General features: G+C 41.2%; 4 protein-coding genes across 7 annotated transcripts; 2 read left to right on the top strand and 2 right to left on the bottom strand.

Annotated features, from left to right (window-relative positions):
* LOC109713038 (transcription factor ILR3-like) lies at window positions 3,151–6,214 on the top strand. The gene is made up of 5 exons (XM_020236961.1): window positions 3,151–3,454; window positions 4,892–4,954; window positions 5,030–5,104; window positions 5,202–5,364; window positions 5,715–6,214. Exons 1-5 carry the CDS (start codon window positions 3,315–3,317, stop codon window positions 5,982–5,984), a joined length of 711 nt encoding a protein of 236 aa, XP_020092550.1. The 5' UTR covers window positions 3,151–3,314; the 3' UTR covers window positions 5,985–6,214.
* Window positions 6,735–15,834, top strand: LOC109713034. Of its 3 annotated transcripts, none has more exons than XM_020236956.1 (2): window positions 6,735–8,297; window positions 15,608–15,834. In XM_020236956.1, the coding sequence occupies exons 1-2, from the start codon at window positions 7,345–7,347 to the stop codon at window positions 15,690–15,692; spliced, it is 1,038 nt and encodes a 345-aa protein (XP_020092545.1). In that variant the 5' UTR covers window positions 6,735–7,344; the 3' UTR covers window positions 15,693–15,834. The 3 variants fall into 3 exon arrangements, with proteins under 3 accessions (XP_020092545.1, XP_020092544.1, XP_020092546.1); XM_020236955.1 differs by lacking the exon at window positions 15,608–15,834 and adding an exon at window positions 9,468–12,032; XM_020236957.1 differs by lacking the exon at window positions 15,608–15,834 and adding an exon at window positions 8,502–8,717.
* LOC109713035 (cysteine-rich receptor-like protein kinase 8) lies at window positions 13,032–16,190 on the bottom strand. Of its 2 annotated transcripts, XM_020236958.1 has the most exons (8): window positions 16,058–16,190; window positions 15,428–15,553; window positions 15,217–15,326; window positions 14,916–15,123; window positions 14,042–14,279; window positions 13,797–13,947; window positions 13,335–13,683; window positions 13,032–13,237 (listed from the first exon to the last, which is right to left on the bottom strand). In XM_020236958.1, exons 2-7 carry the CDS (start codon window positions 15,453–15,455, stop codon window positions 13,375–13,377), a joined length of 1,044 nt encoding a protein of 347 aa, XP_020092547.1. In that variant the 5' UTR covers window positions 15,456–15,553; window positions 16,058–16,190; the 3' UTR covers window positions 13,032–13,237; window positions 13,335–13,374. The 2 variants fall into 2 exon arrangements, with proteins under 2 accessions (XP_020092547.1, XP_020092548.1); XM_020236959.1 differs by lacking the exon at window positions 16,058–16,190 and having other exon boundaries at window positions 15,217–15,318; window positions 15,428–15,607.
* Window positions 15,942–16,889, bottom strand: LOC109713295 (cysteine-rich repeat secretory protein 55-like). Its single transcript, XM_020237298.1, has one exon. The coding sequence runs from the start codon at window positions 16,887–16,889 to the stop codon at window positions 15,942–15,944; it is 948 nt and encodes a 315-aa protein (XP_020092887.1).

The following is a 17,973-nucleotide window of genomic DNA, read 5'->3' as shown; positions in this document are numbered from 1 at the left end:
TGGACAAATGAACGTTTTGTATATAATATTTTTAAATTTCTGTGTGTTTGAATTTTTTTTTTTTATAAGATTAATAAAGCGAATAGCCTTGCAACGTTATTTTGAAAGACGAAATCTATCAATTGCCAGATTATTATCAAAGTTGAAGAAGGAAGATGGGTTTTGTATTTTAAATGAGCAATTTAATCAACATATTAGTAAAATAATTACTACACATTAAACTGTAAAAAAATTTAACTTAATATCTGGGCATTTATTTAAGTCAAATTAAGTTACAAGTTAACTCTAACTCTTTGACTCTATTAAAAAAATAAAAAGCCATTAATAAGTTAAGCTAATTGGAGACATTTGCTACTGTGAAGGCTCGAAAGCGAATCACCCCCTTCCCATCCAAAATACCAATTTTACCCCTCTCCTTCCCCACAAAAACCCTTCACGCTGGAGGGTATTTCGGTAAAAAGAATCCACCTTCCCCTCTCCAAAACACCCATTATGATTACACTCCTCCCCTCTCTCTCTCTCTCTCTCTCCCCCTCTCTCTCTCTCTCTCTCTCTCTCTCTCTCTCTCTACAGCAATGTGCTACGTGGGGAAGGCGACGAAGATCTTCTTCTTCGTGGTGATCCTGTTGGTGGTGGTGGGTCTCGTCGTGGGCTTCGGGCTTCTCCGCCGCGGGGCCAAAAGGAGGGTCCAAGATTGCGGCGCCGACCCCGCCGGGTGCCGCCCCATCTCGCCGGAGCCGGCCACCGCCACCGCCGCCGCCGCGCCGCCGCCGCCTCCTCCGCCGCCGCTCGCGGCGCAGGGCCCCGCCCTTTCGAAAATTTCGCTTGGTTAGTGTAATTTTTGCGATTTCAGGGTTTTTTTTTTTTTTCCCCCTTTCTTTTGGTCTTTTTTGGGTGGGGGTTTTTAGTTAGGGTTTGATCTTCAGGAGTAATTGTGATTTGGGAGCGTCGGAGTGAAATTATGAATGATGTACAGCTTTAATTAGTCTTAGCAATGATGATTTCCATGAATTAGCGGTTTTTTATTATTATTATTATTATTATTATTATTATTATTACTTAGTAATTTAGTCTTAGCAATTTGGTACAGTAGCTCAGCAGAGTTTTTTTTTTAAAAAAATGTTTTTTGAAAAGAGTGATCTAAGACTCCCGATTAATGTAGTTTGACCAAGCATTAACACCATACGTACTAGCTCTTTTTCGGAGGTAATAATAATAATAATAATAATAATAATCATCTCAATTATGAAATAAGGCTATATATCGTGATTAATTTGGTAATTTTAAGATCGATAATGAAAGAACCTTTTTAATATATTTTATTGGATCATGGAAGTGTTAAAGATTTGTTTTTTTTTTAATGGCATTTTTTTTTATTTTTTTGCGGGAATGGACAGCACATTATCCGCTTTATTTATTAGAAAGATAAACTAAACGATAGGGATGAGCCGGTGAGCCTACATAGGCCTCGGAGAGGGTGAAAAAAAAAAAAAGAAGCTCCTGATTACAGTTGTGCCAATTTGCGGAGAGTAAATGCTCCCAAAGTCCCGTCGACTATTTAATTTTATAGACTGCTAGGAAAGAGTCCGACTGGGTATTTTTAAAATTTGCACCATTCCTGACATCCCACAATACCCATCAGCAGGGTACTAGGCCGGGTAGCTTAGTGCTCATAGGATGCAATCCATTCCTAGCTATATCCATTTAACGATAGTCATCACCCAAATCTTCAGAGGAGGCTCTCCAATGTAATCATCATTAGAAATATAGAAAAAACGCATATAAGGAATAGGTGATCAATAGTTTTCTTAGCCGTCCCACACAATACACAGGGCGTGTTGCTGATCCAACCTCTCTTTAATAGATTATCTGTCTTTAAAAGCCTCTTCTTAAAGAGGAGCCAGCAGAACACTTATTAAAATAATGTATCCATCGTTTTTATGTACCAAAGAATAATCTCAGTTTGGCCTGGCTTGTGGTCTCCAATGTTCCGGTTCAGCTTGTTTATGAAACATGCCGAATGCGAGTTGTATTTTTCGGCTCGATATTTTAACAAGTCAGCTTGTGTTCGGCTCGTTTATGAAACGAGCTCATATTAAACGAGCCGAACACGAGCTATACTCAGCTCGCTCGTATTTGGCTCTTTAACCCTCCTGCTCCGCTGAAAACTCAAACAGTGACCTCGCCCACACCTCGCCTAGATGCCTTATCAGGAATACTAATAGCTTGGCTATCATTTGTTTTTCGGCTAAAAGTAGCTGAATTTGTTTTTCTAATACTTTGGTATATGCTTTTGAAAAGTGCTTTCTTCATTGCTTCTCTTCACCGGTGGGAGCGTGTCTTTTTTCCTTCTTTCTTTTTATCTTCAGAAAAAAGAGTATTTTCTCTTTATCCATTTAATTGAGGTGTGATGATGATGCATTAGTAGTAAAGTAAAACAGGCCAATTTCTAGTGATGCAAAATATGCTTTCCATGTTGTCCTTTTCTCATTGTCAACTCTCATATGCAACCCAATCCAGTGTTCCAACGTTTAACTATACCAACATTCTAAATTCACATAGCAAAAGGAGATTTCATGGGGAAAAAAAAAGAAGCATATACACAACTCACTCCCACATTAACACCAGCATTTTTACCAAACACTCATAACATTTCCCTTTTTTTTCAGAAAAATAAAAAGAAAGATGGTAGATGCTTCGCCAGATTATTTTTTTGAGAGATAGGTAGTACGCTACCTGCTTCGTTTATTTTATTAGAAATAAATTTAGCTGAAAATGTGAATCAACTAGGATTTGAACTTGAGTCTCGGATACCAATCACCGAGCCCTTTGCCACTTGCTCTAGAGATGCATGAATATTAACTATGTTAATTAATATAGAAAAAACAAAAAAAGGAAAAACATAAATATAATAAACTAAGTACGTACTATATTACTGTAATTTTAACATTCCATTGTAAAAAATATTGTGAATACTCTTTAAAATTGCATAGTTCTTCTATTTAGGATTTTTTTTTTCAAAAAAACTGTTGAAATTCAGTAGCCTATGGATGGGCCCTAAATATGGGCCCTAATATGGGCCTTTAATGGGCTTCCATAGGCCCAACTCATTGCACCTTATTTTATTATTATTATTATTATTTTTATTATTTTTCACGCTTTTACCTCCACCAACCCATTACGAGTTCGATCCCCGACTCTCCTCTCCTCTCTCCCTTTACCCGATAAGAGCGCAACCCTCGTTCTCCGACGATCACCGGAGATTGGCCGGACATCACCGGCAGGGGATATAGGGCTCCGGCGAGGCACCGGGGATGGGTTCCTCCGAGAACGCTAATTGGGTCTTCGATTGCCCCCTCCTAGACGACGTGGCCGTCGCTGGCGACGATTTCCCGGCGTCGGGGAGCGGATTCTACTGGGGATCGCAGGGAATCAACGGATCCTCCAATGGCGGGTACGATCGGATCCGAGATCCCTTTCTGAATCGCTTTGATTGATGTCGTCGATTAGGGCTAGGGTTTCGCTGCTCCTCATCAGTAATTTCCTGTAGATTATTGCTCATGCTATTCCGGATTGCATGTATACGTTGATTTGTGTTAGGTTTCGTCTATTGCTTGCTTTTATTTGTGTTACAAATTAGGATTTGTATTTAGTAAGTTACTGGATGTTGCAACTTCTCCAATTGGTTAAGGTACTTCATAGAATAATCTTGAGTAATATAGGGGAAAATTGTATTGGAGATTTGAGGATGCTTTGGAGGTGCATAGATAATGGAAGAATCTCATAATTGTGTATTATTAGAGTCTTAAGTAATCATATGTTACAAGATGTTTGGTTCTGAAGATTCTACTTTTATGCTTTACCTTAACACTTTTGTTGATTATAACAGAGAAAAAAAGTGATGTTGAGATTATTTTTGCCGCTTGATTCTGCATGTGTAATGGTTTTATAGTGTTTGGAACTTATATCAGTTTTGGTATTCCCCATCAATTATATATACTCGTCTTTATTTGCTCTCTTTTTAGTCCAGAAGAACGCTTACAAAGAGTGAGTTAGCCAGTACAATTTCGTCTAAGTACTCCAATTGAATGCCATTTATTTGTAGGCATATGGGATTCCATTTGATTTTATAAATAAATTTTCATAATTATGGGTGAAACTTCGTCCACAATTTCTCAAAGTTAGGAAAGCTGACTTAGATCTAACTAAGCTAAATTACATAGATCAATTAAGGTTTACTAGCTTTACTATAATGATCCTATGCTCCTAAATCCACTCATTGCAAATTCAAGACTCTATTGGCTCACATAGGGCAGATTCAGACCCGAATTAATGAATCAACTAAACTATACTCAACTGGAGAAAAATACATACCAGACTAGTTTGATAATGGATTCAATCTGACCGATTACATCTAGTCCTGGTCCTCCTAAACGGGCGATGTTTTGACAGTTGCAGCCGGCCAGAGAGGGAATAAGAAGAGAGGAGTAGGCAACTAAGAGAGGAGGATAGAGGAGGGTGGAAATTGCAACATGTGGCGAAATGATGAGTTCCCTCTTCTGTGTATTTAGAATTTATATATGATTGTTTATAAATGTAGAAATAGGATAGGAATGATACACATATATGGATAAGATGGACTTGTAGTCGTGCATGCTATAATAGGTTTTATCACATTTTATGACATTTACTTAGCTGACCTATATGTGTATAGGAATGATATACATATATGGTTAAGATGGACTTGTAGTCTTGTTCAACCCTATTTGGAAATCAAAGGGATACCCTTTATGCTGATTCTTATATTACACTTTAGTTTTTTGATCGTTGCTCTTTTGTATTAGTTAATTGGAATTACCAGATTATTGAAGCATGTTCTTATTCTTTTCAGGGTTGAAATAAGTGGCTCCTTTTTGGACTCTGAATGTGTCAAAGAACGAGGCTCCAATAAACGGTTTGGTTTTAAAAATTGATATGATTTTAAGCTGACTTTTTTTTTGTCTGTTACTAATTTGTATCTTTGTTGCAGTGTTAGGTCTGAAAGCTGTCAGCCAAGTTCCAAAGCTTGTAGAGAGAAAATGAGAAGGGATAAGCTGAACGATAAGTATGTGCTCCACTTTTACATCTCTTTTGCTGACCAATGTTGTGCTGGCTCTTTTTTCTTTTTACATTTTTTTTTTTGGGTTAACTTTCACTTTAAGGTTCTTGGAGTTGGGCTCCATTTTGGACCCAGGTAAGCCACCAAAAATGGATAAAGCAGCTATTTTAAGTGATGCAGTCCGTATGGTGACCGAGTTACGTAGTGAAGCACGAAAGCTGAAAGAGTCAAATGAGAGTCTCCAAGAAAAGATCAAAGAGCTAAAGGTTTATCTTTAATGCTTGTGTCATTTATTTTCTAAAGTGTCATTTTCTTAGGAAAGATTAGATTGAACTTCTTGTTTTGATCCTTGACTGCCATGCATTGAAGTTTAACATTTGCCATACTCTGTTTTCTGTGGTTGTATATTTCTTCACATGGTATGCAATTGCTATATTGAGTTTGGGTGATTCATTTATTTGATTTCCAAAGCAGTCAACTTCAGGTTTTCACTCATGTTTCCCTCCATGTCAATTCCTTGCTGCAATTTTTTAAAGTTCTTATCTTACCTGCCAGTGTATCGATTAGCTATGATTGTTCTTTTTAACACTGCACGCCGATTCCAACTTTCTCACAGGCCGAGAAGAATGAGCTTCGCGACGAGAAGCAGAGGCTGAAGGCTGAGAAAGAGAGCCTGGAGCAGCAAATAAAGATCATAAACTCTCGTCCGAGCTACATGCCGCACCCTCCTGTCATGCCGGCCGCATTTGCTGCCCCGGGTCAATCGGCAGGTCACAAGCTGGTGATGCCTCTCATCGGCTACCCGGGATATCCTATGTGGCAGTTCATGCCCCCTGCAGATGTCGACACCTCGCAGGACGCCGAGTCCTGCCCTCCAGTGGCTTAAGATCATCATTGTTCAATCCATTTCTCATGCTAAATTTCTCTCGAACTAATTTCCTCATGTTGAGGAAAAAAGAACTCTGAATTTCTCTCTCCAAGCTTAAGCTGTGTCATTTTTATAACTTTGAATTTAAGTTGTCTGGATTGTCTTGTAATATCTTTATGAATAAATTCAGTGTATGCCAGACGTAGATTTGTCCAGTGAATAACTTTAGATCACTGGGATTATTATTATTTTTTATTTTTTTATTTTTATTTTAATTTTTCCCTGTGGCTAGTATGGTAGGAGATGTCAAATCTGAGAAACCAAACGACAAAGCTTATGAGTGGTACAAACTCTCTAATTGCACAACAGTGTCGTACTCATATCATTAACTCATGTACGGGGTTTACTATAACACGATTAATCCATCAATCACATTTTACCGTATAAACAATCACGTTGCGGGCGCTAATATGTACAAAGGGAAGTCACTCGTAATCCAATCCAACAGACGCATAATCGCCTCAACAGAAGCACAATATAGCATGGGATTACTCTCTCGGTGGAAGGTCAAAGGCGACGCTCGCACCTCCGCTGCTGCCGCGAAGCCGGTGAGCTCGGCATCGGCGGCTGAGGAGGTGCCGGTGGCGATGAATGGGGCAGTGGAGGCGCGCCAGCGAGAATCTGATCCCACAGTCTTCGAGTTCGGCCCGTTGGCGGTGGCACCGGGTGACGAATTCACCTTGGCAGGGTACTGCACCATGTGCGATCGTCTCGGCCACAGCCACCACCGCCGCTGCCCATGCTCCTCGCTTCCGTATTACTTTCTAGTTTGTTCATGTAACGGGTATTTATAGATAAATAATCACCTCTTAATCCTTATTATCTATGTCCAATACAGTGGTGCTGATTTCAATAAAGCCGTTTAAAAATGTAATTGCAAATCTTAAACTTTTCAAATGACTTCCTTCTTCTTGCAGCAGATAATAGTGCTTCCTAGATCTTAGCTTTTGCTGCTAAAGATCACAAAACTCATTTTAGCGTCTGGGCGACTCAACTTCTTATTCATCAAATATCACTAACACCTACCAAATATCACTAGAATCTCTGGTAACTTAAACTAAGTAACATCGATATTGATATGGCAATATAAAATGGATCTGAATAAGATGGCATCTGATAAAAAAGTTTTCTCTGATCAGACCCTTAATTCGTTAGGATTTCAGCCCCTTCTCTTAAGCTCGAAATTTGCTAGCAATTTTGTGGGGTCCATTTTCATCTCTACACTTATCCAAATTGCTCATGGAGCGCTCATAGCAACCAAAAAGAATAAACTAAATAAAAAAAAAAAGCCACTACCGCAGAACTAAATAAAAGGAAAATGTTGGCCTTCAATCTCCTCAACTCCCCTCGCACCATTAAAACCCCTTCTTCTTCTTCTTCTTCTTTACCTCCTACTCAAACCTACTTCTTCGTCTCCTGCGCTCTCTCCTCTCCCTCTCCCCCATCCTCGCGAGAAGAAGCCATTTCCCAAGCCAGAACCTCCCTCTCCACCACCCTCCAAAAGCCCCTCAACAACCCCCTCCCCTCCCTCCCCACGCGCAAGCTCAAGAAGCAGAAGCAGCCCAGGTTCCGCGTCGAGATCCCGCTCCTCGACGACTCCCCATCCTCTCTCGCCCAGCTCGCCGCCGAGCTCTTCTCCGACGTGCTCATCATCAAAAAGGGCTCAAAACCACCATGCATCCTCATCCTCTGGCCCTCCCCTGCTCTTCTACAATGCGCCCACCAGGTGTTCGACGCAATGCCCAGCTCCGTTGTCAACTCGGACGTGGCCTCTGTTATCCCGGAGCAACTCGGCCCCGCGGATTTCGTTGTGTTCTCGGCGCCGGAGCGAACCCAGTTGGAGGAGATTAGGGCCATCACCAATGCTTTGTACCCAAAACCCGCGATTTTGTTCAACCCAAAATGGGCTTTTGAGGAGGAGAAGGACTTTGGTGGGGGACTGGGGAGCTTCGTTGGGTCCTTTGATGTGGTGTATTCCTTCATGGGCTTGGAGGTGAGGGGGATCCTGAGCAAGAGGAAAGGCGTGGTTTTGAGGTTTGTGAAGGATGGGGTGTTGAGTGGGGAAGGTTGGGTGGTGATGGTGGAGGAGGAAGGGGAGCAGAAGAAGAAGGGGGAGATGAGGGTGGTTTCAAGGTTTAAGAAGCGGCCGTCGATCGGCGAGGTTGAGAGCGTTCTCTATAACCTCATGGCGGCGAATTCGCCCGTGACGAAGTCGGTGAAGTTCCTCAGAGACTTAGCTTCCAATGCCGTCACCGGAAAGAAGCCGAAGCAGTAAGTTTTCCGCCGCACACAAAGTGTTTGATTTTATTTCTCTTTAAGATTTAATGTCTCTGAGTCATTAATTGTTGACCTTGCTTAGTTATCAAAATAATGAGAAGTGTTGTTCCTTGTTAGGAGATTTACCTCAAAAAACTACAACTTTTCATCTCTTATGTACTTCAACATGATAAAATCTAATTTACTCACACTTTGCAGAAGTTTTCCAGGGATTAAAGTTGCAACTAAAGAATCACCGAATAACAGAAGGTTTATGTACTTAGAAAACTAAATTAAAATGCAAAGGGCAGTTTGAACAATTATTTAGAAGCTAGAAAAGTAAACAATACTAAGAAAAGAGAAGGAAAATAATAAGAAAATAATCGCTTGACACAATCTGCATCTTGATTCATCCGGCACATCACCATCAATTGCGGATCTTATAACCTTAAACCGAACGATCTTACTTTGTACTCTTTCTCTTGAGCTAAATACTCAGCGTTGTGTACCTCCAAGTTCAGCATCTGCAACGCATCCTCATCTGGATTGGGAATCCACTCCCGCGGATAAGCAATTGGCGCGCTGTGCTTGACAAGGCCCATCGCCTTCCTGAGCTCTCTTAGTTCATCTTCCTTCCTTTTGATCTCCTTCACTCTGTCCTCTACTTCCGACTTCCTCTTCTTCAGCTCTTCGAGTTCCTTCTTTGCATGATCCGCCTCTGCCCGGTAGATCGCGGGCTGCTTCAGCCGTGCGATCACGTGCCTCACATCGAAGCCCAAGTTCTCGAGGCCGCGCGCCTGGCCCATCAACTCGTCAATATCTTTCTCGCTCGTGAAGCAAGTAGTCTCCAATGCCTTTCTCATCAGCTCGACAAGACCAAACCATAAGGATGAATAGACTATCTCCTTAATGGCCTCGGGCACTCCCTCTTGTATTAGCCCTTGGTAGTGCGGTTTCTGTGGAATCTGGCGGAAGAAAGTCGGGTACTCCTCCTTCGCCTTTCCTCCATATCTATCATGGGGTTCGGTCGGACTTTGGTAAGAAAAGCAATCTATTTCCTTGTTGAGGAACCCGTTTAGCTGTAACGCCCACAGCTCTTCCATTAGATTTCGTTGCGATAAGTTCTCATCTATGTCATTGCTCTTCTGTTTCTCCGAGATGTCATTTTCCGTGACTTCCTCATAGGGGAACAACGATCGTGGAGCAGAGTGTGATGGATACTGCCATGACGTGTTACACGAGTCTGCTAGCCGAGGAGACAAGACGAGGTCGTCAAGATGTGCTGTGATGGAGTGGGTGGTCGTGTCTTTCTCCTTTTTGGGAATAGAAGTAGGCGCCGATGCTGCTTTGTTTTCAGGCGTTGGACGCAGATATGAGATATAGGGGTAGTAGTAGCTGCATTTGTCCCATTCTCTGTTGTAATAGTAGCATGCTGTGTCGCCCATGGTGAGTCCAGAATACGTATAGAGGGTAGACGGATAGCTGGTATAGTGAGGAAAGTTGATAGGGGGGTAGCTGGAGAAGCGAGAAAGGTAAAGTTAAAAAGATAAATTAGACATTTATGTAGGATTTGTCACAGTAAGAAACTTTGTAATGTAAGCAGAGATCGACCCAACTGGCCTTTCTATAATGAATGGGGCAGTGTTTGGTTGCATGTAGAAGAACTCAAAAGTAGTTTTTAGCCTGAAAAGTAGTTTTCCGCATATTTGATTGCATGTATTTTAGGAAAAACCATCTTCAATAGTTTTATGCAACCCAGCATACTCACCGTAGGATGCAGATCGTGATTCAGGTGGGTGCGCTTTTTCGTCGTCATCTAATTAACATCAACATAACAAACATAATAGTAATATAGCATGATTACTCTAGCAGTTATTCTGTATCATCTTGAAGTGGAACGTAGAACTCTTACGTAAGTTGAACGAAATCTGGAGCTGCGTCTTATCGTAAAGAGTAAACATGATAAGCATTGCGATTTATCGACGCGCAATATGAATCATATAATCATATGATAAACAATGAAAGTGCATGAAACAAAAGTAAAAGTTACCTCACGGGGGGATACAAATTGGAGGCCTCCATGGTGTGGGGGGTGTTCTCCTGCATCGTAGGGTTCATCAGTGTTAACAATAGACACAAAAGAAATTGGAGCAATAGAGTAAAACCCTTAATTAATGTGTGTGTGTGTGTATATATATAATGTAATATGGATGAGAGAAAAGGGAGCGGGGTTTGTTACAAAATGAGATTTTTTTGGATTTGTTCAGTGGGAGTTATTTCAAACAAAATTTGTTGGATCACTTTGAAGGGATTATTTTGCCTTTTGAAAATGTTTTGTTTTGATTCATTTAATTTGATTCGTTTTTGTAATATTTAGTAATCATTGGCTACACCTGGTAAGTTCATATTGAATAGAACAAAATTTGTGTTTGGACTTATACTCAGCTGTGTCATTACGAACTATATCTTTAGTTCTTAACCTAGTCTTTTTAATCTCAATCCAAATAGAATTTAGAGTTTAATGATTTGAACAAATTAATCATAATTTAACTAAAGTTTGCCAAAATTAAATTGGTGTTTCTCAAGTTGTTGCTCCGAGATTTACTCCTATAGAACTGCTTTTTCTCGATTTTTTTGGCTACGTCGTTCAAATTCCGCAAGATTTGCGAGCTTTTATTTAAATTTTTTTTTTTTCTAATCTGTGAATGACACGTATACTTACAAAAGAGAAATGCTGAGATACTAGTATTATTATCTTGAAATGAACGGATAATGGAAAAATAAATTATCATTTATTTGTTGTAAAAAATCAAAGCACGTGATGATGCCTATAATTAGGCTCAATGTTTAGATTGAATTCAAATGAGATATCCATAGTTGATTTTATAAATTCTATAAAATAAAAAAAAAAGGCTCCACCAGGAACTTTTTGTTTCCCTCTCTCTTTCTCTCTCTCATAACCTTAGGGATATATAAACTGGAGAAGCTAGAGCCTTGAACTTTTTGTTCATTTTCAGGGCATGTTTAGTTTGAAGTATTTGAGACTTGAAATGGATCTGAAATCAGGGACGCGAGTTCCAAATTTTACATAGCGACGTATGATCTCTCCTGACCCAAATTAACAACATTTTCTTCTACCGACTGTCTCTAGAGCAAGTGGCAAAGGGCTTGGTGGTTGGTATTCGAAATTCCATGTTCAAATCCTAGTTGATTCACATTTTCAGCTAAGTTTATTTCTAAATGAAATAAACAAAGCGGATAGCGTGCTACCTATCTCTCTAAAAAACAAAACAACATTCTCTTCTTCATGATTCCTCTCTTTCCACTACTGCTGCTACTCCAGTAGCCACCTCCCTCAAAAGGAGACCAAAACTCTACTTCAATGATCACACCCCAATTATCAACAATCTAAATACTACTAAATTACATTAATCACTGCTGACACCTCCCTTTAAACTACTTCAGCATAAATTAATTAACTACCAAGTAGTAGTATGTCACATTTGACTTGTATAACATGATCATCTCTTCTCCTCGTTCTATAACTCTAACAACTCACGAAAAAACAACACATAACGGTTCAAAGTCAACGCCCCTACGAAGCATCCTCCCACCATTTAATTCCATGCACCTTTTTTGAGTTCTCCAGCTTATTCCTCAGATACGACCTCTTCTTCTCCTTGAAACCTTCACAAAATAAAAAAAAAACTGCTTACCTTCTACACTATATAACATCTCCTCTTTCCCATTTTCTCTTCACACAAAATGAGCTCCAGAATCTCATTTCTACTTTCCTTACTTTCGTTTTCTCTTCTTCTTTACGCCACCGTCGCCTCCGATCCCCCCCTCGCCATCCGATGCTCGAGCTCGAACACTTTGCGTCCCGGCGACGCGTTCACCCGAAACCTGCACCAGCTCATGTATCTTCTATCCGCCAAAGCCCCCGCCGTCGGGTTCGAGATCGGTTCGGTCGGGTCGGGCCCCAGTCGTGCGTTTGGGCTCGCCCTGTGCCGTGGGGACGTCACCCGGGCGTTGTGCCGCGCTTGCATTCGCACCGCAAACGCCCATACCTTACGACGGTGTCCCCGCAGAAAGCGAGCCACTGTTTGGTTGGACCGGTGCATGGTGCGCTACTCCGACAGCGACTTCTTCGGGGAAGTGGATCGGGCACACTCCGTGCTCTTATCGGATCGGTCGAACGCGTCGGCCGACCCGTCAAGGTTCGAGTCCAAGGTGGTGAGGCTCATGAAGGGGTTGACCAAGAGGGCTTATCTTACACCTCTACTGTACGCAGCTGGTGAGCTAGTGATTAACAATCATAAGGTTAATAATAATAATATTAATACTAATAAGGGAGAATTATATGGGTTAGTGCAATGTAGTAAGGATTTATCTGGGGGCGATTGTAAAGCGTGTTTGGAAAAAGCCATTAGTCAACTATCTAGCTGTTGCAAGGGGAAGAGAGGAGGGAGAGTGTTGGGTTCAAGTTGTAATTTAAGATATGAAGTGTACCCATTCTTCGATGCCTAATTAAACATGTGACAAGTGGGCAAATTGTGCATGGAAATATTGTATTAAATGAGAAAAAAAAAAGAAAATTTTGTAAGTTGTGTTACTATTTGCATTATGCATTACTCTTTCTTTTGGGGTAAAATATATAATAAGGAGACTCTAGAAATTTCCAGAATAGTTCAGTTTTCTCCTGCAGATTTAGCTTCCTTGCCATTTTAAAGAAAAATAAAAGAGAAATACTACTTGTAGTATCTTAGTATCAACATTGCAATGCAAAAGATAACAGTATACACGTCCAGCGAGCTCACAGCGTAATTATACAAACAATGGCCAAATTCAAGCCACTCGAACTAACAATAATGTTTAAAATCATACACTTGAATAAAAATTGAAATTGTTTCTTCCTCAACATCCACATATTTGTAGGTTAGGCCCATCAACCTCTGAAAATGAATTGTATTGTCACAATTATCAGTTTAACAAGGACATAGAAAAAATGAACTGATTTGATTATTTGAAATGAGAAATGAAGCACTTTACCATTAGAAAAAACTTATATAGGAACTAACACCTTGGTAACCTACACGGTTTCTCGTTCTTGAATGGCCCTGTATGTATTGAATGGCGCTTGTTCTTGTTCGGGTGAGCTAATAACTGTAGTGTTGTCAACCACTGGCACGTACCCAGGCTCGCATGGTTGTTCCGATATTTCATTGGGACCATCAAGCATGGATGAGACTTGACTCATGCTGGGTCGCTTTGCGCGGTCATGTTGTGCACAAAGTAGCCCAATCTGGATGCATTTTAATGCTTCGTCTTGTTCATACAGATTACCTAGACTTTTATCGACGACATCTAGTCCCTTCCCATTTCTCCAGTGTTTCCATACCTATCAAACAAAATGGCTTAGCAATCAAGGAGCATATGTTGCCCAGTGCAATAAAGAGGTCCGCATCACAAATCATATATAGATGTTCAATCCTTAGTTAGATGAATACTTACATAGGTTGAAAGATACAGAGCGTCGCTTGATCCTTCAAATTCACTGTTTCTTTCTCCAGTTACAATCTCTAAGACCAATATACCATAGCTATACACGTCCGATTGCTTTGAAAATTGCCCCTTATTGTAATATTCAGGTGCCATATATCCTCTGCCGCGAGGCAATAAAGAAATGTGAGATTACACCGTGCCGTAGAAAGAGCTTCTTGTCACAAAATAATTTAGGAAATGACGATTCTACTTACAATGTACCAGCATTTTTTCTAGTGATTTCATGGGTTTTATCGCTACCCAAAAGCTTTGCGAGACCAAAATCTGCAATTTTAGGATTCATGTCCTTATCTAGCAAGATATTACTTGCTTTTAGATCTCGATGGATGATCGTCAGCTGTGAATCTTCATGAAGGTAAAGAAGACCCTGACAGACTCCTCTGATGATCATGTAGCGCATTCGCCAGTCTAGTTGTGCTCGCCTGTTGGGATCTGTTGCATCTAAACAAATTCAGTAACAAATTCTATAGGTTTGAAAGATCTCATACTAATTTGCAGATGACAAGTACTACTAGCTTGAGGTAGAGGTTGAATGTTTTTCTCACTTTTAACATAGGTGGAAATAGAAATGTGTAATTCTTTTCGCCGGATATCACTATCATACTTGTTTTTTTTGTTATTTTAAGCCCAACATTTTTTTTTTATCAACAATGCGGCAATCAACTAGCACTGAACAAAAATAAACCCTAATTAAAAGGCCATAAATGAACAGAAGAAAGGTAAAAATTTTTAGAATTCTAATATTGTGTTGATAATTCTATGTCCTGTAATAGATATCCTAACTTATGTCATATAGGAAACCTAATTGATAGTTTGTGACGTGTCTAAACAGTATTCACAAAACACTGACTAAATTAGCAGATGAGTTTTCAAGACAAAAACAAGCTTTGAACAAAAAATTCTAGAAATAGCTCTCCGGGTTGTCAGGCCATGATCTAACGATGGCGATAACTTCCGGTTGTAGTTCGTAGATAACTTGTGATACTGACTGAAATTTTCTTCATAGCAAGCATGATTATTACTGTTCCTTATTATATGTAGCGTGATAAGAATGCAGCATCAGCTTACCGAACAAGTAGTTGTCTAGACTTTTATTGGGCAGATATTCACAAACCAGAAGCATTTCCATTTTTTCATAGCAAAAGCCGATCAACTTGGCAAGATTCGGATGCTCGAGCTTTGCAATCAAGACGATAACTCCTAACTCTGTTATCCCTTGATGCGATGCTCCGGAAAACCTCTTCACTGCTATTTCCTGTCCATCCGGTAGCGTTCCCTGTATTTACGACTAATACCATATTAGAAACTAGCAGCTATATATAGCGGCCGCATTCAGTGACACTGTCGCAACTCAAAACTTACAGATTACCTTGTAGACCATTCCAGCTCCACCGCTTCCGAGCTTATTTTGAATAGCGAAGTTATTTGTGGCCGTACAAAGCGTTTTCAGATCAAACGATATGGACCTTATCTGTTTATCTTCACCATCCCAGCACCCAACATTAGAACGCAAGAAAACTCAAATAACAGTAAAAGATGTCTCATATTTTTGTTACTAGGAAATGCATCAAGGAACTTACATTGTGCATCTCTAGCAACTTTACCCATGAAGAGATAAATGCAAATGGCGAAAAGCACAATCGCCCCTCCAGCACCCACAGTGACGGCAATTATAAGAACAACTTTTGTTGCGTGTTTATTGTTTCCTACGGAAGCATAATTAATGCTCGTTAGCCTTTCATTTGAAATGGAATTTGCAGAATGAAGCTGCTCAAAGAATTGCTGAATTCATCACAGCTCTCCGTGAAGTTGTTACGTGCTGTATGCTCTCACATAAGCCCTTAATTTGAGGATCTTGCGCACACCCACAAACTAGGGATGCAATTGTGGAGAATCTGCCTACGGTTACTGCCGTGCATTTGTGCCAGGAAGCGTACAGGCACAGTACCCGCCAGTCTCGACTGTGACTCGGTCTAACTGGCCTCACGTCATTTCGAACATAACTCGGTTCAACCCAGCCTCACACTATTTCAAATGGGGCTTGGTCCAATTTGGCGTCCCATCCATCGCAGGCGGGATGCTGGCCCATTTAAACTAACATTTCCATCTATATATGGAATTTGCACCTATCCAGTAGTACTTCGGGAGAATTTTATCTAAAATCGCCAGACTGACAAAGGATGGTGGGGAGAAGAGCAGCACAGACTGACCAGACGGAGCGACGATCGGCGGAGGTGCTGACAGGCTGTTGGCGGCCGAGCCGTTGAGCAGAGTCCTGGGCAGCGGGAGGGAGGGGTCGAAGAAGGGGTAGGTGTCGTACCTGACGGCGCAGCTGAGCCTCAGCACCTGCATGCCGGCGCTGCCGTTGTAGTCCGCCGTCAGCCGGCCGAGCGCCCCCCGCAGGCACCTGGCGCAGTCGGCGCCGGACAGCTCCGGGATGCACTGCGCCATCTCGTACACGCTCCGGCCGGCGGAGCTATTCGTCATGACGCCCGTCCACAGCCGCGACCCCGCCGCGGCGCTGTCGTTGACGACGGCGGACAGCAGGGCCGACACGTCCCTCTCGAACTCGGCGGGCTTCGCGGCGGCGCGGGTGGCGTTGAAGACGGCGGCGGTGTACTCGTTCTCGTCGAAGAGGGAGAGGTCGTGGACGTCGTAGCGGAGGAGGCAGAGGTCGTAGCGGACGGCGGAGGCGGCGCAGCTGCTGCCGATGGAGTCGAGGGAGGAGTTGAGGCAGGCGGAGCAGTCGGAGGGGGAGGCGTCGAAGCGGCACTGGGCGACGGCGTAGATGGTCTGGTCGCCGGCGGGGAGCTGGGAGCTGGAGGACCTGTCGGCGGTGGTAGGAGCGGCGGTGGCCACGCCGTAGAGGAAGTCCGTGAACTGGGTAGGGCTCAGGACAGGGGAGGTGGGTTTGTAGGGCGGATCGCCGGAGCAGTAGGTGAGCGTGGCATTAGCCTCGGAGTAAGCTGGGTATGGGAACGCCGTAGTAATAAGGACGGATATGATCGCGATTAACTGCAGATGGAAGAGGACAAGAGCCATAATGAAAGAAGCTGTTCCGGCGAAGCAGAGGAAAGGCAATTATCGGAGAGACTGGGAAAGCGACTTTACCTCTGCTCGCCTCCCTTCCTTATTACTATTTCTCGTTAAAAAGTGTTCGCGCGTATGCTCACTTTTTATTTATTTATTTATTTATTTTCTTGCCTAGTCGTCCACACGGATTTGACTGGAACAAAATTTCCTGGCAGTTAATAAATAGAGAGAGAGAGAGAGAGAGAGAGTTCGGGGACTATAATAATATGGACGCGCGTGCTACCGAATTTTCCGTCATTAGATTTATATTTTTCATTATTCTCATTCGTTAGATCATACTATATACTCAACTATCCATCCAACTCTCGAGGATCGTTATTGTTTTAACCGGAGATCACTATTATTTTAACCGCACATCCCTTCATTTAAGGGCTGAAAATCTAACAACACTTAGTACTTGATACTATTAATAATATAGTAGTCTAATTCTCTCTCTCTCTCTCTCTCTCTCTCTCTATATATATATATATATATATAGAGCTAGGCCGGTGTACTATCGATAGCACGAAGACTTTTATACTATCAAATAGTTTTCGATGATGCAGCTTTCAAATCAACTATCAGCTGCTTCGTTAGACTTGATCTATACTATTGAAAATATTTGAAAACTAAATTTCATAATTTTTCGACATTATTTGGCTGGTGATCAAAAGATCTCAAAAATGACAATTTTAATGGCCGATGTGATGCGTTTGTAAATTTAACGCTGTAAAACGAATCAAATTTAATAAAATTTTTATAGAAATTTTTTTTACTATTTAGAGTAAGATGAGTACCTCTCATTTTAAATTAAAATTTTTTATCATTATTTTTTATGAAATTTTTATTTTCAGCCGTTCATTTTTAAATTATTTCATAGATAAATGACGTCAAAAAATTATAAAATTAAGTTTTTAAATACTTTGAATAATATAGATCAAGTCTAATAGAGCCGATCGTTGATTTAGAAGCCGCATCATCGAAAATAACTTCATATTACGGAGACTTTCGTGCTACAGATAGTATACCATATATATATATATATATATATATA

This window comes from Ananas comosus, linkage group 7, assembly GCF_001540865.1.
Source record: "Ananas comosus cultivar F153 linkage group 7, ASM154086v1, whole genome shotgun sequence".
NCBI classification, from domain to species: Eukaryota; Viridiplantae; Streptophyta; class Magnoliopsida; order Poales; family Bromeliaceae; genus Ananas; species Ananas comosus.
The sequence above is the reverse complement of the archived record's forward strand: the minus strand, read 5'-3'. Positions and strand labels throughout refer to the sequence as shown.